General features: G+C 49.1%; 1 protein-coding gene and 1 non-coding gene across 4 annotated transcripts in view; both read left to right on the top strand.

Moving 5' to 3' along the window:
- Window positions 1-24,846, top strand: part of NECAP1 (NECAP endocytosis associated 1) — a 40,784-nt gene extending 15,938 nt beyond the window's left edge. Inside the window, exons 6-8 of one of the 3 annotated variants that reach the window (XM_063962516.1) lie at window positions 15,701-15,887; window positions 22,537-22,627; window positions 24,057-24,846. In XM_063962516.1, coding sequence (XP_063818586.1) covers window positions 15,701-15,887; window positions 22,537-22,627; window positions 24,057-24,102 — 324 coding nt within the window. In that variant the 3' untranslated portion in view covers window positions 24,103-24,846. Of the gene's footprint in view, window positions 1-15,700; window positions 15,888-22,536; window positions 22,628-23,025; window positions 23,608-24,053 lie in introns of those variants that run through there. The other 2 variants (XM_063962515.1, XM_063962517.1) reach the window with 2 other exon arrangements.
- Window positions 1,672-1,790, top strand: LOC135061731 (5S ribosomal RNA). Its single transcript, XR_010248104.1, has one exon. It is a non-coding gene; the product is annotated as a 5S ribosomal RNA (ribosomal RNA).
- Window positions 24,847-27,277: the final 2,431 nt, after the last annotated feature.

Below are 27,277 nucleotides of genomic sequence, written 5' to 3'. Positions count from 1 at the left end.
TATCTCCCCTCCAAGCCAGTCTTAGTTAAGTGCCCGAGGTAGCTGGTTCACTTGGGTTTAGCTGAAGAATTTTCTTCTTTTTTCTTTATTATTTTATTTTTCTTACACACACTCACAGACTGGCAGCTCTGCCACTGCCAGTCTGCACCGTGGGAGCTGCCGGCGGGGTCCCATCGCAGCTGCGTGCGGCTAGGGATGGGCCCCGGCTGAGGGAGACACTGAGCTCTCCTGAGTTGGCGGACACCGCTGCGTGCGGCGCGTGTCGCGGCCACTCCATCCAGCAGAAGATTCCGGCAGCATGGCAGCGGTGAGTATCAAAAAATGGTCGGACACCGCTGCGTGCGGCTTGTGTCGGGACCACCCCACCACAGAAGATTCCGGCTGGACGCCGCTGCGTGCGGCGTGTGTCGGGGCCGATCCACCAAGAACAAGTATACTTTATTTGTGGTGGCTATGTATGTTTTTAGAGCAATGCACTGTTTATTGTTGTACAACCCACTCCAGAAGGGCTCTCTGGGGCTGTAATGTACTTTATTGTATCCTTACCTGTCCTCCTCATGGAGAAACAGACAGGATGATTGGGGGAGGCTGAGTATGTGTTTATACAACCCTGACTGAAAAACGGGTGTGTGTCATTCTGATAACCCTCTGCTCCCCCAGCTCCCCGCACCCCCCGCACAGATCCCCACTCAGCGCGACTCACAGAGCCGGCACAGGGATCCCGCTCGAGCGCAAAGCAATGTTTAAATTTGGCGCCTTGTACGGAGGGGGCGGAGCTAAGTCCCGCTCTGTAGAGCGAGCTCAGCGCTCCCTGCTCCCAGGCGGCGACTCGCGCTCTGTTCAGCGCAACACTCCCCGGCGGCGGCTAGCAGATACAGGGCTCTACTAGCGCTGTATAGCGGGCTCAGCGCTCAGCGCTCCCCGGCGGTGACTCGCAGGCCCAGCGGAGGGTACAGCTCGCTTCCCGCTTAGTTTTGCAATAAGGCGCCATAGCCGGGGGGCGGAGCTAACTCCCGCTCTGTACAGCGGGCTCAGCATTCTCCGCTCCCCGGCCACTGTTATAGTGTAATAGGCATTTATGTGAGTTTAATGCACATGGTGCTGAGGAGAATGTGATATAGTCAGAGTGGCTCAGCACTAATCCAGTTATCCACTATATAGATTTTATCGCATAGCCCAGAGGAGTTTCACTCTGGCGGCCATTTCCTCCATGCACAGACCTGGCTTCATATTTGCAGTGTCTCCTATAGCCCAGTGGGCTAATCTTGCATACTCAGAGACAAATACAAATAAAGTCCCAGGTATATTAACAGTTAACCTGCTTTACTCAGCGGGCTCCCAGGTCTCCCCGTCGCTAGGCAACAGCTCTGGGATTTGTAACTTTTCGATACTTCAGGCTGCTGAAATATAGATACATTCCTCCTGCAGTAGAGTCCTCTACCCAGCATTTTCCTACTTGCAAATCAGGGAACCTGCTCTATTACAGTAGCTGGGACTCAGCTCAATAATAATTAAAAGGATCTACTGTGCAGTATTTATTTACCTACGGTGTGTGTGTATATATACATATATAGTTATGTTTGTGCATGTATATATATAGATATATATATTTAAGTGCGTGTAGGTATGTATATAGATAAATCCATAAAATACCAGATATAGGGGATAAAAGCCTATGGCCACACCACCCTGAACACGCCCGATCTCGTCTGATCTCGGAAACTAAGCAGGGTCAGGCCCGGTTAGTACTTGGATGGGAGACCGCCTGGGAATACCAGGTGCTGTAGGCTACTTCCGCAATGTTTTCTAATAACAACATCTTGCACATAACATTTTCCCCCATCTTTCTCACAGGCTGGTCACCATTTTGAAAAGCCAGCGGAACCTCAGAGAAACATCTGGTGCACCTTAATTAGCGGTACACTAAATACAGGGCGGGGTGTTGCCTTCCCTTTATTATTCCTTGTTGTCACTAGTTACTAATGCTATTTGTAATTGTGGAATGCGTGTAAGGCATAAGACAAATAGCGCTGCGGCTCAGTACGCTAGTAGCGGGTATCTGAACAGGGGTTTGAATCCAAACAAAACTTTAAGGAGAACTCCTATAGCCTAGGGCTAAGACTCCTGTCCCACAGCGCAGCGTTGCTGGTTCAGGTCTCCGCTGCTCCAGAAAGTTTATTTTAATCGTATCGGTCACTACACATTATAGTGCACACCTTACGTAGGGCTCTGTTTATTTAACCCACCTTTTCTCCTTTCGTTTGTCTCTCCTGGGATAGTCGAAGAATTCCCTCTTAGGTGTGAAGTATGCGGCGGAGCCATCTGCTTCGCCCTCCACGCACCTGCACACCCCTGTTTGATCAATGATGCAGGTAATGTCACTATTAACCAGACAATAACTCATCAGGTAAGCCCTTGGACTTTGGTTTCCAAGGTCACAGGATCAAATCACAGCGGGACCAAACACACCTTTCCAAAAAGAAACTTTGCTAACATTCCATGCATTACTGATGTCTGTTTTCTGTGGATCTGAACCAGTGTCTCAGAATATACAGGTACATAATACAGCAGTTCATCTGATACTGCAGGTAAAGGAGGAGGACACGTCAAGTCCATCAGGGTTCCACGCCATTGACGAAAATGACAGCGACTGGTTCAGTTTCGGATGAGCTGGGCAGGCTCCGGTAGGCGGCCGACAGACACCCGAATACACAATATCAGGTATCAAACAAGGTTTGTTTTCCTATCTTTTCCCCGCAGATGGCAGGAGATGGTATCAGAACCTCTCTAGGGTATACACCTCGGTGTATCGCCGGTCCATCAAGCCGCCGTTTTCCTGAGGCAACCTTGCTCAGGGATCCATCGACATATGCGGCAGCATGGTTCTACCGTATCCGGAGCAGGTAGGTTGGGGAACAATTGTCCTCTAGGTTACAGGATGCTTCGCATCAGGATCAATTGATACTTTGATACAGGTCAGAATCACGATTCTGCTTTATGTTCCTTGGAGGTCTCCATGTCTACAGACTCGGACCCTGCATCTTCGCTTGGGCTGTCTTAACCCGACGACCTCTGGGGCTGCGACAGTGACAAGTAAACATGAAATCCTACGGGGCAGATGGTTCTGGGGAAGGAACTTTCTGCAGGATTTCTTGAACCAATGGAGGTAGGTCCACTTTGATTTCTCCTACTACTGCCCCAGCTCCAAGACAGACCTTTACTGGTCTTCCCTTTAGATTTTTTCGTGCCCTTTCAGGTTTTTGACTCCACACGGGTGATATCTTCGTCGCCAGGGGTTCTCAGGGTAAAAAGGCTGAAGCAGAGGTTCAACATCCTCAGTCCAGTCTGATTTTATGTCATCCTATACACCCATTACACCTGCAGGGTCCCAGGGTAGGCGCAGGTCGATGGGAGAAGGCTTGGGCGGTTACAACCGTCTCAGGAGTCCCTCGGCATAGGTCGGCTGATTTACGATGACAAGAGAGTCATACTGCAGGCTGCGCTCCATAGGTTTCTAACCGCAAAGGGTGTTGATCCCTGTTTTTCACATATCATTTGAATTAGGACAGTTCTCAGGCCTTTGTTTTCTTTTCACGTTCCGAAGCCAAGTGGCTCGGACAGGCCTATTCTGGCCTTACAATCCTTTTAGTCTGTGATTGCTAGTTTAAACAAGAAAGGGAGTTTTACGTGTCCCTTGTCTTCAGAGATGCCTGTTTACTGATTTCCGTTGGACAGGCTTTTCTCAGATTCCCCCTTAACAGGATTCTCATTTTCACTGTAAGTCCTTTACTCTTCTCTCTTCCGCTCCCACAGAGTTTAGGAAGATAACAGAATAACTCTTTTTCAGGGGCAGTGGGTGACGTTGGTTCCCTAATGGGACAATTTACTGCTACTATCCCACTCTGTACATTAGGTGGCTTCTGAATATCCGGAGGATCCACGAGCTTCTGATTCGACACAGATCCAATTTATGCTCCGCATAGACGTTTCTCAACACGGTCCGTCAGAGGTTTTTTCATTCCTCGGCACCAGAGGCTCTATTTCTTCAGTCAAGTTGCGACGTAATGAGTGGTCGCCTCCATTCCTCTCGGAACGGGGGACAACAATCTTGTTTCCAGATCAAGCCACCAGGTCAGACTCCTGGGTGAGGGAACATGCCCCGGAGTTTTGTCAGCTGGTCCGCTGTGGGCGGAGATTTCGGATCGACCTCAGGGCGTTCTGACTGACTCGTTAACCCTTTATTACTCTCGGACGGCAGTAGCCGTGGAGGCCCTCAGGGCTCCGGGGAGTTTTCTGGTTATTCTATCCTGCCTCCTTTTTCTATTTCTACTTCATGTTCAGTAACACAGGAGGGGATTATGCGTGCTAGTCCTCTCGGTGGCGCTGGTTGGGCCACGCATGACTTGAAGATACAGATACGCCTGTTGTCAGTAGAGGAGCCTTGGCTCCTACCTCGACTGGACTGTCTACTTCAACAGGCTCCTTTTTTCTCCTTGTTCAATTTTACACTGGTTTCGGTTACCCGTGTGACTGTTCACGAGACCTCAGAAGGGAGGAGTTCCCTAGTTCGGTTAGGCCTACTGGGCTCCGATTTCAGAAGTCTATTACCTCTTCTCGCTTTTGCCACTTTGGGAAAACTTTATGGAACATAATGAAGATAAAAGGGGTTTTTTCCCCCTTCTTCCAGTTACCATTCATCTTTGGTTTCTCTGGGAGGTTTTTTGCTCCGCTGCGCTTCAAACCACACTGACCGGAATTTTAGGTCTCTGCCTTTTTCGCTTTTCTTCCAAATGAGATTAGCCTAGCGGCCGTAAGTTCGGCCTCTTGTTCAGGGAGTACTCTATTGGCAACTCCCCGGGCTCGGCTTCGGCCTCAGCGGTCGTTTCTTCCAGAGGGGAGGTCCATTTTTCATATAAATCTGACACTAGTGGTTTTCAATCCTCTCTGAATGTTGTCAGGGCTCGTCAACTCTCTCTACAGAGGTCTCAGGCTATTCGATGAAGTGTTTTTTCTTCTTTGCTCTGGATGATGCTCCCGTACTAAATAGCCGGGGCCCCAGCATATGCTGGACAGTTGGATACATCTGATCATCAGACAGTCTTCTTGGCGGTTACTAGGGAACCTCCGTTTTCCATTTCAGCGCGCTTTACGCGCATTGTAAGACTTTCGTGGGCAGCCGCCCGCGGGGTCTCCATGAATATTTTGTCGGGCGGCTACTTGGTCAAACCGACATTCGTTTTGTCAAATTCTACAAGTTTGACACTTTTACGGCCTCTGCATCACTGTTTGGCCGAGCAGTTTTTACAGGACTCTCAGCGCTTTCCCACCCGTTTTTTGGGAGCTCTGGGACGTCCCCATTGTAACTACACTCCAGTGGCCCCTAGTGGATGAAGGAGAAATCAGGATTTTGGTACTTACCGATAAATCCCTTTCTCCGATTCCACAGGGGCCACTGGACGCCCGCCCAGCGCTGTTTCTCCTGATTTTTGTTTGATTAACGATTGCAGATCACCATATGACTGCTTGTTGGGTTCAGGCTAGCCTGGTTTTTTGTCAGGTTCTGTTCCAGGTTTAGTTTGTGTTCGCCTGGTTTACAGGGCGTCGTTAACCTCCTCTACCTTACGGTTTGTTTATTACAGCTCTCCTCGGGCACAGTTTAACGTAGACTGGCTTGGAGGGGAGATAGTAGGGGAGGAGCTAGCCACAGTGTGAGAATTTTTAAAGTGCCAGCTACCAATACCACCTACTATCTCCCCATTGTAACTACACTCCAGTGGCCCCTGTGGAATCGGAGAAAGGGATTTATCGGTAAGTACCAAAATCCTGATTTTGGCAAAAAATACATCACATATAGCTCCTGGGCTATATGGATGTATTTAACCCCTGCCTATTTTTACATAAAAAAGCGGGAGAAAGGCCGCCGAAAAAGGGGCGGAGCCTATCTCCTCAGCACACTGGCGCCATTTTTTCCTCACAGCTCCGTTGGAGGAAGGCTCCCTGACTCTCCCCTGCAGTCCTGCACTACAGAAACAGGGTAAAACAAGAGAGGGGGGGCACTAAATTGGCATATAAATATATACAGCAGCTATATTAGGGAAAAACACTTATATAAGGTTATCCCTGTATATATATAGCGCTCTGGTGTGTGCTGGCAAACTCTCCCTCTGTCTCCCCAAGGGCTAGTGGGGTCCTGTCCTCTATCAGAGCATTCCCTGTGTGTGTGCTGTGTGTCGGTACGTTGTGTCGACATGTATGAGGAGGAAAATGGTGTGGAGGCGGAGCAATTGCCTGTGTTAGTGATGTCACCCCCTAGGGAGTCGACACCTGACTGGATGGTCTTATGGAAAGAATTACGTGATAGTGTCAGCACTTTACAAAAGACTGTTGACGACATGAGACAGCCGGCAAATCAGTTAATACCTGTACAGGCGTCTCAAACACCGTCAGGGGCTCTAAAGCGCCCGTTACCTCAGGTCGATACAGACACGGACACTGACTCCAGTGTCGACGGTGAGGAAACAAACGTATTTTCCAGTAGGGCCACACGTTACATGATCACGGCAATGAAGGAGGTTTTGAACATTTCTGATACTACAAGTACCACAAAAAAGGGTATTATGTGGGGTGTGAAAAAACTACCCGTAGTTTTTCCCGAATCAGATGAATTAAATGAGGTGTGTGATGAAGCGTGGGTTTCCCCCGATAAACTGCTAATTTCTAAAAAGTTATTGGCATTATACCCTTTCCCGCCAGAGGATAGGGCGCGTTGGGAAACACCCCCTAGCGTAGATAAGGCGCTCACACGCTTATCAAAACAAGTGGCGTTACCGTCCCCTGATACGGCCGCCCTCAAGGAACCAGCTGATAGAAAGCTGGAAAATATCCTTAAAAGTATATACACACATACTGGTATTATACTGCGACCAGCAATCGCCTCAGCCTGGATGTGCAGTGCTGGGGTGGCTTGGTCGGATTCCCTGACTGAAAATATTGATACCCTGGACAGGGACAATATATTATTGACTATAGAGCATTTAAAGGATGCATTTCTATATATGCGAGATGCACGGAGGGATATTTGCACTCTGGCATCAAGAGTAAGTGCGATGTCCATATCTGCCAGAAGAGGATTATGGACGCGACAGTGGTCAGGGGATGCGGATTCCAAACGGCATATGGAAGTATTGCCGTATAAAGGGGAGGAGTTATTTGGGGTCGGTCTATCGGACCTGGTGGCCACGGCAACGGCTGGAAAATCCACCTTTTTACCCCAAGTCACCTCGCAGCAGAAAAAGATACCGTCTTTTCAGGCTCAGTCCTTTCGTCCCCATAAGGGCAAGCGGGCAAAAGGCCACTCATATCTGCCCCGGGGCAGAGGAAGGGGAAAAAGACTGCAGCAGACAGCCTCTTCCCACGAACGGAAGCCCTCCCCCGCTTCTGCCAAGTCCTCAGCATGACGCTGGGGCCTTACAAGCGGACTCAGGCACGGTGGGGGCCCGTCTCAAGAATTTCAGCGCGCAGTGGGCTCACTCGCAAGTGGACCCCTGGATCCTGCAGGTAGTATCTCAGGGGTACAAATTGGAATTCAAGACGTCTCCCCCTCGCCGGTTCCTGAAGTCTGCTTTACCAACGTCTCCCCCCGACAGGGAGGCGGTATTGGAAGCCATTCACAAGCTGTATTCCCAGCAGGTGATAATCAAGGTACCCCTCCTACAACAGGGAAAGGGGTATTATTCCACGCTGTTTGTGGTACCGAAGCCGGACGGCTCGGTGAGACCCATTTTAAATCTGAAATCCTTGAACACTTACATAAAAAGGTTCAAGTTCAAGATGGAGTCACTCAGAGCAGTGATAGCGAACCTGGAAGAAGGGAACTATATGGTGTCTCTGGACATCAAGGATGCTTACCTCCATGTCCCAATTTGCCCTTCTCACCAAGGGTACCTCAGGTTTGTGGTACAGAACTGTCACTATCAGTTTCAGACGCTGCCGTTTGGATTGTCCACGGCACCCCGGGTCTTTACCAAGGTAATGGCCGAAATGATGATTCTTCTTCGAAGAAAAGGCGTCTTAATTATCCCTTACTTGGACGATCTCCTGATAAGGGCAAGGTCCAGAGAACAGTTAGAGGTCGGAGTAGAACTATCTCAAGTAGTACTACGACAGCACGGATGGATTCTAAATATTCCAAAATCGCAGCTGATTCCGACGACACGTCTGCTGTTCCTAGGGATGATTCTGGACACAGTACAGAAAAAGGTGTTTCTCCCGGAGGAGAAGGCCAAGGAGTTATCCGACCTAGTCAGGAACCTCCTAAGACCAGGCCAAGTGTCAGTACATCAATGCACAAGGGTCCTGGGAAAGATGGTGGCTTCTTACGAAGCGATTCCATTCAGCAGATTTCACGCAAGAACTTTTCAGTGGGATCTGCTGGACAAATGGTCCGGATCGCATCTTCAAATGCATCAGCGGATAACCCTGTCTCCAAGGACAAGGGTGTCTCTCCTGTGGTGGTTACAGAGTGCTCATCTCCTAGAGGGCCGCAGATTCGGCATTCAGGATTGGGTCCTGGTGACCACTGATGCCAGCCTGAGAGGCTGGGGAGCAGTCACACAGGGAAGAAATTTCCAGGGCTTGTGGTCAAGCATGGAAACGTCACTTCACATAAATATCCTGGAACTAAGGGCCATTTACAATGCCCTAAGTCAGGCAAGACCTCTGCTTCAGGGTCAGCCGGTGTTGATCCAGTCGGACAACATCACGGCAGTCGCCCACGTAAACAGACAGGGCGGCACAAGAAGCAGGAGGGCAATGATGGAAGTGGCAAGGATTCTTCGCTGGGCGGAGAATCATGTGATAGCACTGTCAGCAGTGTTCATTCCGGGAGTGGACAACTGGGAAGCAGACTTCCTCAGCAGACACGATCTTCACCCGGGGGAGTGGGGACTTCACCCAGAAGTCTTCCACATGATTGTGAACCGTTGGGAAAAACCAAAGGTGGACATGATGGCGTCCCGCCTCAACAAAAAACTGGACAGATATTGCGCCAGGTCAAGGGACCCTCAGGCAATAGCTGTGGACGCTCTGGTAACACCGTGGGTGTACCAGTCAGTGTATGTGTTCCCTCCTCTTCCTCTCATACCAAAAGTACTGAGAATCATAAGAAGGAGAGGAGTAAAGACTATACTCGTGGCTCCGGATTGGCCAAGAAGGACTTGGTACCCGGAAATTCAAGAGATGCTCACGGAAGACCCGTGGCCTCTACCTCTAAGAAAGGACCTGCTCCAGCAGGGACCATGTATGTTCCAAGACTTACCGCGGCTGCGTTTGACGGCATGGCGGTTGAACGCCGGATCCTGAAGGAAAAAGGCATTCCGGATGAAGTCATCCCTACCCTGATCAAAGCCAGGAAGGATGTAACCGTACAACATTATCACCGTATTTGGCGTAAATATGTTGCGTGGGGCGAGGCCAGGAAGGCCCCTACAGAGGAATTTCAACTGGGTCGTTTCCTGCATTTCCTGCAAACAGGACTGTCTATGGGCCTCAAATTGGGGTCCATTAAGGTTCAAATTTCGGCCCTGTCAATATTCTTCCAAAAAGAACTGGCTTCTGTTCCTGAAGTTCAGACGTTTGTCAAGGGAGTACTGCATATACAGCCTCCTTTTGTGCCTCCAGTGGCACCTTGGGATCTCAATGTAGTTTTGGGATTCCTAAAATCACATTGGTTTGAACCACTCACCACTGTGGACTTAAAATATCTCACATGGAAAGTGGTAATGCTGTTAGCCCTGGCTTCAGCCAGGCGTGTCTCAGAATTGGCGGCTTTATCCTATAAAAGCCCTTACCTAATTTTTCATACGGACAGGGCAGAATTGAGGACTCGTCCTCAATTTCTCCCTAAGGTGGTTTCAGCGTTTCACTTGAACCAGCCTATTGTGGTACCTGCGGCTACTAGGGACTTGGAGGACTCCAAGTTGCTGGACGTAGTCAGGGCCCTGAAAATATGTTTCCAGGACGGCTGGAGTCAGAAAATCTGACTCGCTGTTTATCCTGTATGCACCCAACAAGCTGGGTGCTCCTGCTTCTAAGCAGACTATTGCTCGTTGGATTTGTAGTACAATTTAGCTTGCACATTCTGTGGCAGGCCTGCCACAGCCAAAATCTGTAAAAGCCCATTCCACAAGGAAAGTGGGCTCATCTTGGGCGGCTGCCCGAGGGGTCTCGGCTTTACAACTTTGCCGAGCAGCTACTTGGTCAGGGGCAAACACGTTTGCTAAATTCTACAAATTTGATACCCTGGCTGAGGAGGACCTGGAGTTCTCTCATTCGGTGCTGCAGAGTCATCCGCACTCTCCCGCCCGTTTGGGAGCTTTGGTATAATCCCCATGGTCCTTTCGGAGTCCCCAGCATCCACTAGGACGTTAGAGAAAATAAGAATTTACTTACCGATAATTCTATTTCTCATAATCCGTAGTGGATGCTGGGCGCCCATCCCAAGTGCGGATTGTCTGCATTACTTGTACATAGTTATTGTTACAAAAATCGAGTTATTGTTGTTGTGAGCCATCTTTTCAGAGGCTCCTTCTGTTATCATGCTGTTAACTGGGTTCAGATCACAAGTTGTACGGTGTGGCTGGTATGAGTCTTACCCGGGATTCAAAATCCTTCCTTATTGTGTACGCTCGTCCGGGCACAGTATCCTAACTGAGGCTTGGAGGAGGGTCATAGGGGGAGGAGCCAGTGCACACCAGGTAGTCCTAAAGCTTTTTACTTTTGTGCCCAGTCTCCTGCGGAGCCGCTATTCCCCATGGTCCTTTCGGAGTCCCCAGCATCCACTACGGACTATGAGAAATAGAATTATCGGTAAGTAAATTCTTATTTTCTGATATTACCCCAGGTACCACAAAAAAGGGTATTATGTTTGGGGAGAAAAAACTACCAGTGGTTTTTCCCCCTTCTGAAGAATTAAATGAAGTGTGTGAAGTAGCGTGGGCTTCCCCCGATAAAAAATTGGTAATTTCTAAAAGGTTACTAATGGCGTACCCTTTCCCGCCAGAGGATAGGTCACGTTGGGAGACACCCCCTAGGGTGGATAAAGCGCTCACACGCTTGTCAAAGAAGGTGGCTCTACCGTCTCCGGAGACGGCCGCCCTAAAGGAGCCTGCTGATAGGAAGCAGGAGGCTATCCTGAAGTCTGTTTATACACACTCAGGTATTATACTGAGACCAGCTATTGCTTCAGCATGGATGTGCAGTGCTGCAGCTGCGTGGTCAGATTCCCTGTCGGAAAATATTGACACACTAGACAGGGACACTATATTGCTAACCATAGAGCATATAAAAGACGCAGTCTTATACATGAGAGATGCACAGAGGGAGATCTGCCGGCTGGCATCTAGAATAAGTGCAATGTCCATTTCTGCCACGAGATGGTTATGGACCCGGCAGTGGACAGGGGATGCAGATTCTAAAAGGCACATGGAAGTTTTGCCTTATAAGGGTGAGGAGTTATTCGGGGATGGTCTCTCAGACCTAGTTTCCACAGCAACAGCTGGGAAGTCAGCATTTTTGCCCCATGTTCCCTCACAGCCTAAGAAAGCTCCGATTATCAGGTACAGTTCTTTCGGCCCCAGAAAAGCAGGCGGGGAAAAGGCGCGTCTTTTCTGCCCAGAGGCAGAGGTAGGGGGAAAAAGCTGCAACAGACAGCCGGTTCCCTGGAGCAAAAGCCCTCCCCCGCTTCCTCCAAGTCCGCCGCATGACGGTGGAGCTCCACAGGCGGAGCCAGGTACGGTGGGGGGCCGGCTCAAAAATTTCAGCGATAAGTGGGCTCGCTCACGGGTGGATCCCTGGATCCTTCAAGTAGTATCTCAGGGGTACAAGCTGGAATTCGAGTCGTCTCCCCCCCGCCGTTTCCTCAAATCTGCCTTGCCGACAACTCCCTCAGGCAGGGAGGCTGTGCTAGAGGCAATTCACAAGCTGTATTCCCAGCAGGTGATAGTCATGGTGCCCCTACTTCAACAAGGACGGGGTTACTATTCCACAATGTTTGTGGTACCGAAACCGGACGGTTCGGTGAGACCCATTTTAAATTTGAAATCCTTGAACACATATATATAAAAAAATTCAAGTTCAAGATGGAATCGCTCAGGGCGGTTATTGCAAGCCTGGAAGAGGGGGATTACATGGTATCCCTGGACATCAAGGATGCTTACCTACATGTCCCCATTTACCATTCTCACCAGGAGTACCTCAGATTTGTGGTACAGGATTGTCATTACCAATTCCAGACGCTGCCGTTTGGGCTGTCCACGGCACCGAGGGTATTTACCAAAGTAATGGCCGAAATGATGATACTTCTTCGAAGGAAGGGAGCTTTAATTATCCCGTACTTGGACGATCTCCTGATTAAGGCGAGGTCCAAGGAGCAGTTGTTGGTCGGGGTAGCACTATCTCGGGAAGTGCTACAACAGCACGGTTGGATTCTAAACATTCCAAAGTCACAGCTGGTTCCTACGACACGTCTACTGTTCCTGGGGATGGTTCTGGACACAGACCAGAAAAAAGTGTTTCTCCCGGAGGAGAAAGCCAAGGAGCTGTCATCTCTAGTCAGAGGCCTCCTGAAGCCAAAACAGGTGTCTGTGCATCACTGCACGCGAGTCCTGGATAAAATGGTAGCTTCCTACGAAGCAATTCCATTCGGCAGGTTCCATGCAAGAACATTTCAGTGGGACCTGTTGGACAAGTGGTCCGGATCGCATCTTCAGATGCATCGGCTGATAACCCTGTCTCCAAGGACCAGGGTATCTTTGCTGTGGTGGCTGCAGAGTGCTCATCTTCAAGAGGGCCGCAGATTCGGAATACAGGACTGGGTCCTGGTGACCACGGATGCCAGCCTTCGAGGCTGGGGGGCAGTCACACAGGGAAGAAACTTCCAGGGACTATGGTCAAATCAGGAGATTTCCCTACAGATAAATATTCTGGAACTGAGGGCCATTTACAATGCCCTAAGTCAAGCAAGACCCCTGCTTCAAAACCTGCCGGTACTGATTCAGTCAGACAACATCACGGCTGTCGCCCATGTAAACCGACAGGGCGGCACAAGAAGCAGGATGGCGATGGCAGAAGCCACAAAGATTCTCCAATGGGCGGAAAATCACGTGTTAGCACTGTCAGCAGTGTTCATTCCAGGAGTGGACAACTGGGAAGCAGACTTCCTCAGCAGGCACGACCTCCACCCGGGAGAGTGGGGACTTCATCCAGAAGTCTTCCAAATGCTGGTAAACCGTTGGGAAAGGCCACAGGTGGACATGATGGCGTCCCGCCTCAACAAAAAGCTAAAAAAATATTGTGCCAGGTCAAGGGACCCTCAGGCGATAGCTGTGGACGCTCTAGTGACACCGTGGGTGTACCAGTCGGTTTATGTGTTCCCTCCTCTGCCTCTCATACCAAAGGTACTGAGAATAATAATGAGAGGAGTAAGAACGATACTCGTGGTTCCGGATTGGCCAAGAAGAGCTTGGTACCCAGAACTTCAAGAAATGATCTCAGAGGACCCATGGCCTCTGCCGCTCAGACAGGACCTGCTGCAGCAGGGACCCTGTCTGTTCCAAGACTTACCGCGGCTGCGTTTGACGGCATGGCGGTTGAACACCGGATCCTGAAAGAAAAGGGCATTCCGGAGGAAGTCATTCCTACGCTCATTAAAGCCAGGAAAGATGTAACCGCACAACATTATCACCGCATATGGAGAAAATATGTTGCGTGGTGTGAGGCCAGGAAGGCCCCAACGGAGGAATTTCAGCTGGGTCGATTTCTGCACTTCCTACAGTCAGGGGTGACTATGGGCCTAAAATTGGGTTCCATTAAGGTCCAGATTTCGGCTCTGTCGATTTTCTTCCAAAAAGAACTGGCTTCACTGCCTGAAGTTCAGACCTTTGTTAAGGGGGTGCTGCATATTCAGCCTCCTTTTGTGCCTCCAGTGGCACCTTGGGACCTCAACGTGGTGTTGGGTTTCCTAAAGTCACATTGGTTTGAGCCACTTAAAACCGTGGATTTAAAATATCTCACGTGGAAAGTGATCATGCTTTTGGCCTTGGCTTCGGCCAGGCGTGTGTCAGAATTGGCGGCTTTGTCATGTAAAAGCCCCTATCTGATTTTCCATATGGATAGGGCAGAATTGAGGACTCGTCCCCAATTTCTCCCTAAGGTGGTATCAGCTTTTCACTTGAACCAACCTATCGTGGTGCCTGCGGCTACTAGGGACTTGGAGGACTCCAAGTTACTGGACGTAGTCAGGGCCTTGAAAATGTATGTTTCCAGGACGGCTGGAGTCAGGAAGACTGACTCGCTATTTATCCTGTATGCACCCAACAAGCTGGGTGCTCCTGCTTCGAAGCAGACTATTGCTCGCTGGATTTGTAGCACAATTCAGCTTGCGCATTCTGCGGCTGGCCTGCCGCATCCTAAATCTGTAAAAGCCCATTCCACGAGGAAGGTGGGCTCTTCTTGGGCGGCTGTCCGAGGGGTCTCGGCTTTACAACTCTGCCGAGCTGCTACTTGGTCAGGGGCAAACACGTTTGCTAAATTCTACAAATTTGATACCCTGGCTGAGGAGGACCTTGAGTTCTCTCATTCGGTGCTGCAGAGTCATCCGCACTCTGCCGCCCGTTTGGGAGCTTTGGTATAATCCCCCTGGTCCTTACGGAGTCCCAGCATCCACTTAGGACGTCAGAGAAAATAAGATTTTACTCACCGGTAAATCTATTTCTCGTAGTCCGTAGTGGATGCTGGGCGCCCGTCCCAAGTGCGGATTGTCTGCAATACTTTTACATAGTTATTGTTAACTAAAGGGTTATTGTTATGAGCCATCTGTTGAGAGGCTCAGTTATATTTCATACTGTTATCTGGGTATAGTATCACGAGTTATACGGTGTGATTGGTGTGGCTGGTATGAGTCTTACCCGGGATTCAAAATCCTTCCTTATTGTGTCAGCTCTTCCGGGCACAGTATCCTAACTGAGGTCTGGAGGAGGGTCATAGTGGGAGGAGCCAGTGCACACCAGGTAGTCCTAAAGCTTTCTTTAGTTGTGCCCAGTCTCCTGCGGAGCCGCTATTCCCCATGGTCCTTACGGAGTCCCAGCATCCACTACGGACTACGAGAAATAGATTTACCGGTGAGTAAAATCTTATTTATTCCAATCACTGAACGAGGGCACGCTTCTGCGAAGGGGACTCACTGCGCTCGCCTCAGGTAACCATTCCCAATCGTAGTCCACGTGGATGGAAAATACAGCAAAAGTAGAAAAATATGTGAAAGAACACGTAAAAACTTGTCGACCTTTTTGTGCATGTCAACCTTAAGCACTGTCTACCTTTTACATGTCGACCTTTTGACCATGTCGACTTAATGCATGTCGGCCATATGGTGTCACCCTGTTAACGGTCTCTCTAGACACGGTCTATACATTAGAACCCGGCAAGGCTATACCTTTCACCATTGGCCAGGGCAGCGGCGTATTGGAGCATCTGTGTGAGTCCCTTCATCTAAAGCCCCGAGAAAAACATTGCAGATCTCTGGGATATACAGCGATGAGTGATGTTACTTTGCAGGACTGTATCGCTATTTCTTAGACATATGGCGTCTTATTCATACACATGCAAAATATTTTATGTACAGTTTTCCTTTAATCTTTTTCAGCATATGAAGAAGAAGGACGGTTCCTGTAAGCCTCAGAAGAACGCTGGCGCTGGTGGTCTTACATTGCTGCCTCCTCCTCCTGGGGGGAAGATTTCAGTACCCACTGTCCCTGTGACCAATTCCGTACCTGTTGCTAATCATGTTGTTCCTCCACACCTGCCGCCAAGCAACCCCTCCCCCAGCCCAGGTATCAGATAATACTTTTCCTCCACACCTGCCGCCAAGCAACCCCTCCCCCAGCCCAGGTATCAGATAATACATTTCCTCCACACCTTAGGTGATGGCGGAGATGATGGTCCTCCTTCGTTAAAAAGGAGTCAATATAATTCCTTATCTGGACGATCACCTGATAAAAGCGAGATCCAGGGAACAGTTGGTGCAGAACATCGCACTCTCCCTGTCAATACTCCAACAACACTGTTGGATCATGAATTTTCCAAAGTCGCAGTTGGAACCGACGACAAGATTGTCCTTTTCTCTGACGTCCTAGTGGATGCTGGGGACTCCGTAAGGACCATGGGGAATAGCGGCTCCGCAGGAGACTGGGCACATCTAAAGAAAGCTTTAGGATCACCTGGTGTGCACTGGCTCCTCCCCCTATGACCCTCCTCCAAGCCTCAGTTAGATTTCTGTGCCCGACGAGAAGGGTGCACACTAGGGGCTCTCCTGAGCTCTTTGTGAAAGTTTTAGTTTAGGTTTATATTTTCAGTGAGACCTGCTGGCAACAGGCTCACTGCATCGAGGGACTAAGGAGAGAAGAAGCGAACTCACCTGCGTGCAGAGTGGATTGGGCTTCTTAGGCTACTGGACATTAGCTCCAGAGGGACGATCACAGGTTCAGCCTGGATGGGTCACCGGAGCCGCGCCGCCGTCCCCCTTACAGAGCCAGAAGAGCGAAGAGGTCCGGAAAAATCGGCGGCAGAAGACGATCCTGTCTTCAGATAAGGTAGCGCACAGCACCGCAGCTGTGCGCCATTGCTCTCAGCACACTTCACACTCCGGTCACTGAGGGTGCAGGGCGCTGGGGGGGGCAGCGCCCTGAGACGCAATAAATCGATAAAAAACCTTATATGGCTAAAATAAATGCATCACATATAACTCCTGGGCTATATGGATGCATTTAACCCCTGCCAAAACATACAGAAAAAGGATGATAGGCTCCGCCCCTTTCTCGGCGTCCTTATCTCCTCAGCACACTGGCGCCATTTTCCCTCACAGCTCAGTTGGAGGGAAGCTCCCTGGCTCTCCCCTGCAGTCACTACACTACAGAAAGGGGTTAAAAAAGAGAGGGGGGGCACAAATTAGGCGCAGTATATAACAATACAGCAGCTATAAAGGGAAAAACACTTATATAAGGTTATCCCTGTATATATATATAGCGCTCTGGTGTGTGCTGGCAAACTCTCCCTCTGTCTCCCCAAAGGGCTAGTGGGGTCCTGTCCTCTATCAGAGCATTCCCTGTGTGTGTGCTGTGTGTCGGTACGTTGGTGTCGACATGTATGAGGAGAAAAATGATGAGGAGACGGAGTAGAGTGTCTGAAATAGTGTTGTCACCCCCTAGGGGGTCGACACCTGAGTGGATGTACTGTTGAAATTGCGTGACAGTGTCAGCTTTGTATAAAAGACAGTGGTTGACATGAGACAGCCGGCTACTCAGCTTGTGCATGTCCAGACGTCTCATACAGGGGCCCTAAAGCGCCCGTTACCTCAGATACAGACGCCGACAAGGGTACTGACTCCTGTGTCGACGTTGAAGAGACAACCGTGATTTCCAATAGGGCCACACATTGCATGATTGAGGCAATGGAAAAAGTTTACACTTTTCTGATAATATGAATACCACCAAAAAAAGGGGTATTATGTTTGGTGAGAAAAAACTTCCTGTAGTTTTCCTGAATCTGAGAAATAAAATGAGGTGTGTGATGATGCGTGGGTTTCCCCCCAATAACAATTGATAATTTCTAAAAAGTTATTGGCAGTATACCTTTTCCCGCCAGAGGTTAGGGTGCGTTGGGAAACACCCCCTAGGGTGGATAAAGCGCTCACACGCTTGTAAAAACAAGGGCTCTACCCTCTCCTGAGATGGCCGCCCTTAAGGATCCTGCTGATAGAAAGCAGGAGCGTATCCTAAAATGTATTTACACACATACTGGTGTTATACTGCGACCAGCAATCGCCTCAGCCTGGATGTGCAGTGCTGGGTTGGCGTGGTCGGATTCCCTGACTGGAAATATGATATCCTAGATAAGGACAGTATATTATTGCCTATAGAGCAATTAAAAGATGCATTTCTATATATGCATGATGCACAGCGGAATATTTGCCGACTGGCATCAAGTATAAGTGCGTTGTCCAATTATTCCAGTAAAGTGGTCAGGTGATGCGGATTCCAAACGGCATTTGGAAGTATTGCCTTAAAAGAGGGGATGTACCCCAGGTCGCCTCTCAAAATAAGACGCCGTATTATCAGGCGCAGTCCTGGTTGGCAAGCGGACAAAAGGGTTCCTCTTTTCTGCTCGTGACAGAGGGAGAGGAAAATGGCTGCAGAGATCAGCCAGTTCCAAGGAACAGAAACCCTTTTCCGCCTCTGCCAAGCCCTCAGTATGACGCTAGGGCTTTACAAGTTCAGGCACGGTGGGGTCCCGTTCTCAATGAATTTCAGTGCGCAGTGGGCTCACTCGCAAGTAGACCCCTGGATCCTTCAGATAATATTTCAGGGGTACAAATTGGAATTCGAGACGTATTCCCCTCGCCGTTTCCAAAAGTCTGTTTTACCGACGTCTCCCGCTGACAGGGAGGCAGTTTTGGAAGCCATTCACAAGCTGTATTCCCAGCAGGTGATAATCAAGGTACCCCTCCTGCAACAGGGAACGGGGTATTATTCCGCACTATTGTGGTACCGAAGCCAGACGGCTCGGTGAGACCGATTTTAAAATCTAAAATCTTTGAACACTTGCATACAGAGGTTCAAATTCAAAATTGAGTCACTCAGAGCAGTGATTGCAAACCTGGAAGAAGGGGACTACATGATGTCTCGGGACATCAAGGATGCTTACCTTCATGTCAAAATTTACCCTTCTCACCAAGGGTATTTCAGGTTATGGTACAGAACTGTATCAGTTCGGACGCTGCCGTAGGGATGGTCCACGGCACCCCGGGTCTTTACTGAAGTAATGACCGAAATGATGATATTCCTTCGAAGGAAGGGAATTTTAGTTATCCTTTACTTGGACGATTCCCTGATAAGGGTAAGATCCAGGGAACAGTTGGAGATCGGTGTAGCACTATATCAGGTAGTGTTGCGGCAGCACGATTGGATTTTCAATATTCCAAAATCGCAGCTGATTCCGACGACTTGTCTTCTGTTCCTAGGGATGATTCTGGACATAGTCCAGAAAGAAGGTGCTTCTCCCGGAGGAGAAAGCCAGGGAGTTATCCGAGCTAGTCAGGAACCTCCTAAAACCGAACCAAGTCTCAGTGCATCAATGCACAAGGGTTCTGGGTAAAAATGGTGGCTTCCTACGAAGCAATCCCATTCGGCAGATTCCACGCACAGTGGAACCTTCTGGACAAATGGTCCGGGTCGCATCTTCAGATGCTTCAGCGGATAACCCTGTCACCAGGGACAAGGGTATCCCTCCTGTGGTGGTTGCAGAGTGCTCATCTTCTAGAGGGCCGCAGATTCGGTATTCGGGACTGGGTCCTGGTGGCCACGGATGCCAGCCTGCGAGGCTGGGGAGCAGTCACACAGGGAAGGAATTTCCAGAGCTTATGGTCAAGCCTGGAGACATCTCTTCATATAAACATTCTGGAACTAAGGGCCATTTACAATGCCCTAAGTCAAGCGAAACCCCTGCTTCAGGGTCAGGCGGTATTGATCCAATCGGACAACATCACGTCAGTCGCCCACGTAAACAGACAGGGCGGCACGAGAAGCAGGAGGGCAATGGCAGAAGCTGCAAGGATTTTAGCTGGGCGGAAAATCATGTGATAGCACTGTCAGCAGTGTTCATTCCGGGAGTGGACAACTGGGAAGCAGACTTCCTCAGCAGACACGACCTTCACCCGGGAGAGTGGGGACTTCACCCAGAAGTCTTCCACCTGATTGTAAACCGTTGGGAAAAACAAAAGGTGGACATAATGGCGTCCCGTCTAAACAAAAAACTAGACAGATATTGCGCCAGGTCAAGGGACCCTCAGGCAATAACGGTGGACGCTCTGGTAACACCGTGGGTGTACCAGTCAGTGTATGTGTTCCCTCCTCTGCCCCTCATACCAAAAGTACTGAGAATCATAAGAAGGAGAGGAGTAAGAACTATACTCGTGGTTCCGGATTGGCCAAGAAGGACTTGGTATCCGGAACTTCAAGAGATGCTCACGGACGAACCGTGGCCTCTACCTCTAAGAAAGGACCTGCTCCAGCAAGGGCCTTGTCTGTTCCAAGACTTACCGCGGCTGCGTTTGACGGCATGGCAGTTGAATGCCGGATCCTGAAGATCCCTACCCTGGTCAAGGCCAGGAAAGACGTAACCGCAAAACATTATCACCGCATTTGGCGAAAATATGTTGCGTGGGGTGAGGCCAAGAAGGCCCCTACAGAGGAATTTCAACTGGGTCGTTTCCTCCATTTCCTGCAAACAGGACTGTCTATGGGCCTAAAATTAGGGTCCATTAAGGTTCAAATTTCGGCCCTGTCGATTTTCTTCCAAAAAGAACTGGCTTCAGTGCCTGAAGTTCAGACATTTGTAAAAGGGGTGCTGCATATACAGTCTCCTTTTGTGCCTCCAGTGGCACCTTGGGGATCTCAATGTTGTGTTGAGTTTCCTAAAGTCACATTGGTTTGTACCACTCACCACTGTATACTTAAAATATCTCACATGGAAGTGACGAGTTAGCCCTGGTTTCAGCCAGGCGTGTGTCAGAATTGGCGGCTTTATCATATAAAAGCCCTTACTGAATATTTCATTCTGAAAGGGCAGAATTGAGGACTCGTCCTCAAATTTTCTACCTAAGGTGGTTTCTGCATTTCACATGAACCAACCTATTGTGGTGCCTGCGGCTACTAAGGACTTGGAGGATTCCAAGTTGCTTGACGTGGTCAGGACCCTGAAAATACATGTTTCCAGGACGGCTGGAGTCAGAAAATCTGACTCGCTGTTTATCCTGTATGCACCCAACAAACTGGGTGCTCCTGCTTCTAAGCAGACGATTGCTCGTTGGATTTGTAGTACAATTCAGCTTGCACATTCTGTGGCAGGCCTGCCACAGCCAAAAATCTTAAAATGCCCACTCCACAAGGAAGGTGGGCTCATCTTGGGCAGCTGCCCGAGGGGTCTCGGCTTTACAACTTTGCCGAGCAGTTACTTGGTCAGGAGCAAATACGTTTGTAAAATTCTACAAATTTGATACCCTGGCTAAAGAGGACCTGGAGTTCTCTCATTCGGTGCTGCAGAGTCATCCGCACTCTCCCGCCCGTTTGGGAGCTTTGGTATAATCCCCATGGTCCTTACGGAGTCCCCAGCATCCACTAGGACGTCAGAGAAAATAAGAATTTACTTACCGATAATTCTATTTCTCGTAGTCCGTAGTGGATGCTGGGCGCCCATCCCAAGTGCGGATTGTCTGCAATACTGGTACATAATTATTGTTACCAAAAAAAAAAAAAAAAATTCGGGTTATTGTTGTAGTGAGCCATCTTTTCTAGAGGCTCCTCTATTATCATGCTGTTAACTGGGTTCAGATCACAAGTTGTACAGTGTGATTGGTGTGGCTGGTATGAGTCTTACCCGGGATTCAAAATCCTTCCTTATTGTGTACGCTCGTCCGGGCACAGTATCCTAACTGAGGCTTGGAGGAGGGTCATAGGGGGAGGAGCCAGTGCACACCAGGTGATCCTAAAGCTTTCTTTAGATGTGCCCAGTCTCCTGCGGAGCCGCTATTCCCCATGGTCCTTACGGAGTCCCCAGCATCCACTACGGACTACGAGAAATAGAATTATCGGTAAGTAAATTCTTATTTTTAGGGATGATTCTGGACACAGAAGTACAGAGAGTATTTTTTCCAGTGGAAAAGGCTCTGGAAATCCAGAAAATGGTCAAACAAATATTGAAACCAACAAGCGTGTTGATTCATCAATGCATTCAGTTGTTGGGGAAAATGGTAGCGGCCTACGAGGCCATACAGTTTGGCCGATTTCATGCCAGAGTATTCCAGTGGGACCTGTTGGACAAGTGGTCCGGATGCCACCTACACATACACCGGAAAATAATCCTGTCCCGCAAAGCCAGGATTTCGCTCCTGTGGTATCAGATAATACATTTCCTCCAGTCTATATAACACCTCCCCCAGCCCAGGTATCGGATAATACATTTCCTCCAGTCTATAGAACACCTCCCCCAGCCCAGGTATCGGATAATACATTTCCTCCAGTCTATAGAACAGCTTCCCTGCTGTATTATATACATTAAGTTCTATATAATGTCATACTTAACCCCAGAACCACATACTTCATCTTCCTATGTATGTGCCTAAACAGAACTACTTCCTCCTTCTCCATCCAGAGCCAAATTATATAATGTCACCAAGGCCACACCTCATCCCGGCCTTAGGGCTCAACTTTACACAGTGTCTGCGTTTACCTGGAAATCTAAAGTGGCTATTTATTATCATTATTATTATTATTAGAAGTCCATCCTGTGTTTCACATATTACAGTTTTACATTTCCGGGCCAGACCCACTGAGAAGTGACAGTTGGCATAACCCGCCGCGTGGTAGATCTAGCTCTTCTCTTTGTGCATGTGATTGTTTAATATTTGTTTCTGTGTTTCCTCCTCAGATATCTTGCTAGATTTGGGTTCCCCATTGCCAGCACCCAAAGCAGCGACAGCCTCGGCGGACCTGTGGGGTGATTTTAATACTGCCGGCAGGTGAGAGAGTTCAGGGGCAGCAGAATGTGTACTGCAGGATACTGACATACTGTATAACATAAGGTGGCTCCAGGTGACCATTTAGGTGTAGGACAGTTACCTGGCTTAGGGCTAAGCTAATGGTGGGCAGAGCTTTGTGGCGAATGGAGCTTTGTGACCCACAACATAGCATTGGTTGTGTGACCGGAATACCCTGCTGTATTCTGGGAAAGACCAGGTACAGAGAGCGCCCTTCTGCCGCTAATCTTAGTAAGGCGATGTTGGTGGAACTCTTCCTCACCCCTACATGGTGCCAGCTTTGTCCTGTATTATGGTGCTCCCCTTTATTGGAGGGCTATGTATATTAGATGTAGTACAGTAATGTGTACAGTCTCCTGTTACATTCTGTTTACTTTAAGCTGCCGCAGGAATGTAAATGGGTGTGATGTAATTTACTGGTGATCAGGGTGCCAGGGGTCAGAAGACCGACTGCGGCATCCCGATGAAGAGAATCCAGACAGGGGGTAGGTAAGTAAACTTGCCTTCCCCCAGTACCCCCCTAACCCTAACTAACCCTCCCCACAGCTTAACCTTAACCTCCAGCAGCCTTACCCTAACCCTCCCCGGGTGTGCCTAAACCTAACCGTTCCTCCCCCACAGCCTAAACATAACCTTCCCTGTGGGTGCCTAAACCTAAACCTAACCCTCCCCGGGCATGCCTAAGCCTGCTTCCCCCTGTCCCCGACCGCAGCCTAACCCTGACTATCTCAGGGGTGCCTAAACCTAACCGTCCCTCCCCCACAGCCTAACTATAACCCTCTCCGGGGGTGTCTAAACCTAACCATCTGCGGGCATTCCTAAGCCTGCCCCCGTCCCCTGCCCGCAGCCTAACCCTAACTCCTTCCCCGCAGCGTAAGCCGAACTATACCTGGGGTGCCTAAACCTCACCTCCCCTCCCCGCAGCCTAACCTTTAAGCCTCCCTTACCTACAGCCTAACCCTAACCATCCCGGGGGTGCCTAAACCAGTCCCTGCATACTTACGATTGAGATGTTGGGATTCCGGCATCTGGTGTCGGCATTGCGGTCATGTGTCGGGATTCCCACTGCATCCCCATATTAACACATCTGATAAGGTTGTAACATTCCTGGCACCATGGGCATTAACTAACCGATGACGGAGTACTGAGCAGATACTTGGGGTATAAGAGCCAGGTGTTGTATCCTTCACACAGGAGCGGGATGGTCACAGATATGGGGAATGTTTTATTGCTCCTGTGGTATGTATGGCAGAGAGCCTGAATACCATCCGGCCGGCTTAGACAAGCATATCCCTCAGAACTACAAGTCCTAGCATGCTCTAACTTCTGCTGTGTGTAACTATTACCCTTCTGCTGCTTGCCCTGTCCTCTGCATCATGTCCTTATACTTCGTCTTTCTCCTGCCCAGCAGTCTGTCCTCTCAAGCTCCTGAGTCTTCTAGCTGGGTGCAGTTCTAACTCCTGCTTCTGGGACTCTTCCTTTTCTTCTTCTGGAAAACAGACAGCGCCCTCCGCTGGCAGGAACTGGAGCCATACGGCCGTAACGCGTATCATTGTGACGTCTCCACATTCTCGGTCTCCGTGGTACTCCCGAGAGGACAATGTGTCGTGCATCTCATTCTTTCTTCCTTTCTGCCAAGCCTGCCCTCCTCCTCCTCCCTGCCTGCCTCACCCTCTGTTACTGTATCATCGCTTCGTTGTCATTCCAGGTGCCGCACGCATGCAGGGTAATAGTGTGATGGCGGTAGCTGGCACTGCTACCCCAAAGTTCCTGTATGTGACGAGGGTAGACTAGTAGTGCAGCTGCCCACAGTGTACAGGAGCCATTGGTCTCCCAACATGAATATATGTCAGACCCCTCCAAGGTTCTTCCTCTGAATCATGCAGGGAAGTTTGGACCTGGTTTTACTTTCATCGACTATATAAAGACATTGTAAAGAATAAACATTTCAGGAGCCTGACCCGTCCCATGATTGGATAATTTGGTTTTCGGTTAGACTTTCCCTTTCCAAATAGAAGTGGGGCTTGCTTCTATCATATTCTCCTGCAGGCTAAGTGGGATTAGGGACCCTCCAGAGCGGTAGGGTCAGTTAGATCTGTGTACTTTGTCTTGTGATCATGAAACATATTTATTATATAGTGATCCTTACGGAATAAAGAAACAATCTGTATATAATAACAATAAATTAAATGTATCAACTCTGCTTGTATCATGTCGTTTTATTAGCACTGCACTCAGGTATACACATTTCTCTACATCAAGCTGAAGCAAGTCCCCTCTGACAGGGCATGCTGGGACTCCTAGTGTTAATGCAGGCTGCCTATTCCCGCACTATATTATATAAGGTGAAGAAAATATACGTTATGGTAAGAACTTACCGTTGATACCGGTATTTCTCATACGTCCTAGAGGATGCTGGGGACGACATCAAGACCATGGGGTATAGACGGGATCCGCAGGAGACATGGGCACTCTAAAGACTTTTCATTGGGTGTGAACTGGCTCCTCCCTCTATGCCTCTCCTCCAGACCTCAGTTTTAGAAATGTGCCCAGGTCGACTGGATGCACTCTGAGGAGCTCTACTGAGTTTCTCTGAAAATACTTATTTTAAGTTTTTATTTTCAGGGAGATCTGCTGGCATCAGACTCCCTGCTTCGTGGGACTGAGGGGGCAGAAGTAGGAACCAACTTCCTAAAGAGTTTAATGGCTCTGCTTCTAGCTGACAGGACACCATTAGCTCCTGAAGGGTACTGAACGCTAGCCGTGCCTAGATGCTTGCTCACTCCCACAGCACGCTGTCACTGCCCTCACAGAGCCAGAAGTCAGAAGACAGGTGAGTGTTAGAAGACAGATCTTCAATCAAGAAAGTGACGGCTAAAGGTACCGCGCGGCTGGCGGGAGCGCAGCGCGCCATGTTGCCCACACATACACAGGCACTGCAGGGCGCGGGGGGGCGCCCTGGGCAGCATGAAACCTATGGAAACTGGCATAAATAAGGGGCATAAGTTGCTGAGGCACAGTCCTACCCCCTTCAGTATAAAACATGACCTCATAAAAGCTGAGGAGAAACACACCATTGAAGAGTGGAGCTTCCTCCTCAGTCAGCTAGCACGCTGCTCAGCGCCATTTTCTCTCTCCTCAGGCTGCAGAGACAAGGCAGGTCCTCCTCCACTACTGAACAAGTATCAGGGTGCATAACAGGGGGGGCCACAGTGAATTTGGTGCTATATAATTGTGTGATTAACATTATAAAAGCGCTGAATGTCAGTGGGCATTTTGTGTTCACAGACATTGTGTTACTGGCGCTGGGTTGTGAACTGGCAAATCCCATCTGTGTCCCTCTGACAGATTTTACTGTGGGTCTGTCCCCCTATAAGTCCCGGAGTGTCTGTGGTGTGGTTCTGGACGTGTGTGACATGTCTGTGGCAGGGAACTCTGTGGAGACATGTTAGGGACACAGCAGTGTAATATGACACTAAGAGCCTGACTGGGTGAAAGGTTACATGATAGTGTGAATCATATCCGTAAGAGGTTGGACTGAATATCATATAGAAAATGAAAATAATCTGTTGAAGATGTGATTTTTAATAGTTCTGCCTTTCTTCCACAGGGACTTTTCTGGGTCACATACAAATTTGCACAAGTAGTACAAACTGATACCGACACGGACTCTGATTCCTTTGTCGACACTAGTGATTCCAGGGGAATAGGTCCTAAGTTAGCAAAAAAGCATTCAAAACATGTTTTAGCTATAAAGGAGGTGTTAGAAGTTACGAAGCCCCCTCTTTTACCACAAGGAGAGGGTTTACTTTAGTAAAGAAGTAATGTAATTTTCCCTCCACCTCAGGTCTGATTTAACCTGAAAAGAAATTTCAGATTCCCAAAAGGAATTCAGGCAGCTTACCTTTTTCCAAAAAAGGCGGGAGTCACCCCGCATTTTAGACAGGCCCCTGTCATAAAGAGAAAAGGTGTTTCTCCCTGCGCCTGGAATGGCTTCACTTAAGGAGCCGACAGACTGCAAGTGAGTGAGGTGATTTACTGATGTGGCCAATGGGACACTACTCAGGCCTACCATTGTCTGTGAGTGGGTGAGTAGTGCTATTGAAAAGTGGTCAGAAAACTTGTCATTAGACATTGACACAATAGATGGAGACGAGGTACTCCTAACGTTAGGTCATATCAAAGACGCTGCTGCGTACTTACTAGAATCCATGAAATATATTGGTTTCTTGGGATCAAGAACCGCTACCATGGCAGTATCGGCTCGGAGGGCGTTGTGGATTCGCCAGTGGAATGCTGATGTAGATTCCAAAATAAAATATGGAGGCTATCCCGTATAAAGGTGAGGCCTTGTTTGGTGATGGGCTGGATGCGTTAGTCTCGGCGGCTACCGCAGGTAAGTCGACATTCTTGCCTTATGCTCCTACACCGGCGAAAAAGACACATCACCCTCACATACAGTCCTTTTCGGCCCAACAAATACAAAAAAGGCCAAGGTCTCCCCTTTTTTTTGCAGGTAGGGGAAGGGGAAAAGGAAATAAATCCACAGCGTCTCCCGGATCGCAGGAGCAGAAGTCCACCCCTGCTTCTGCCAAATCTGCAGCATAACGCTGGGGCTCCCTTGCAGGAGTC

This window comes from Pseudophryne corroboree, chromosome 3 (assembly GCF_028390025.1).
Source record: "Pseudophryne corroboree isolate aPseCor3 chromosome 3, aPseCor3.hap2, whole genome shotgun sequence".
In the NCBI taxonomy this organism is placed as follows: Eukaryota; Metazoa; Chordata; class Amphibia; order Anura; family Myobatrachidae; genus Pseudophryne; species Pseudophryne corroboree.
This window is presented reverse-complemented; position numbering and strand designations above follow the sequence as displayed.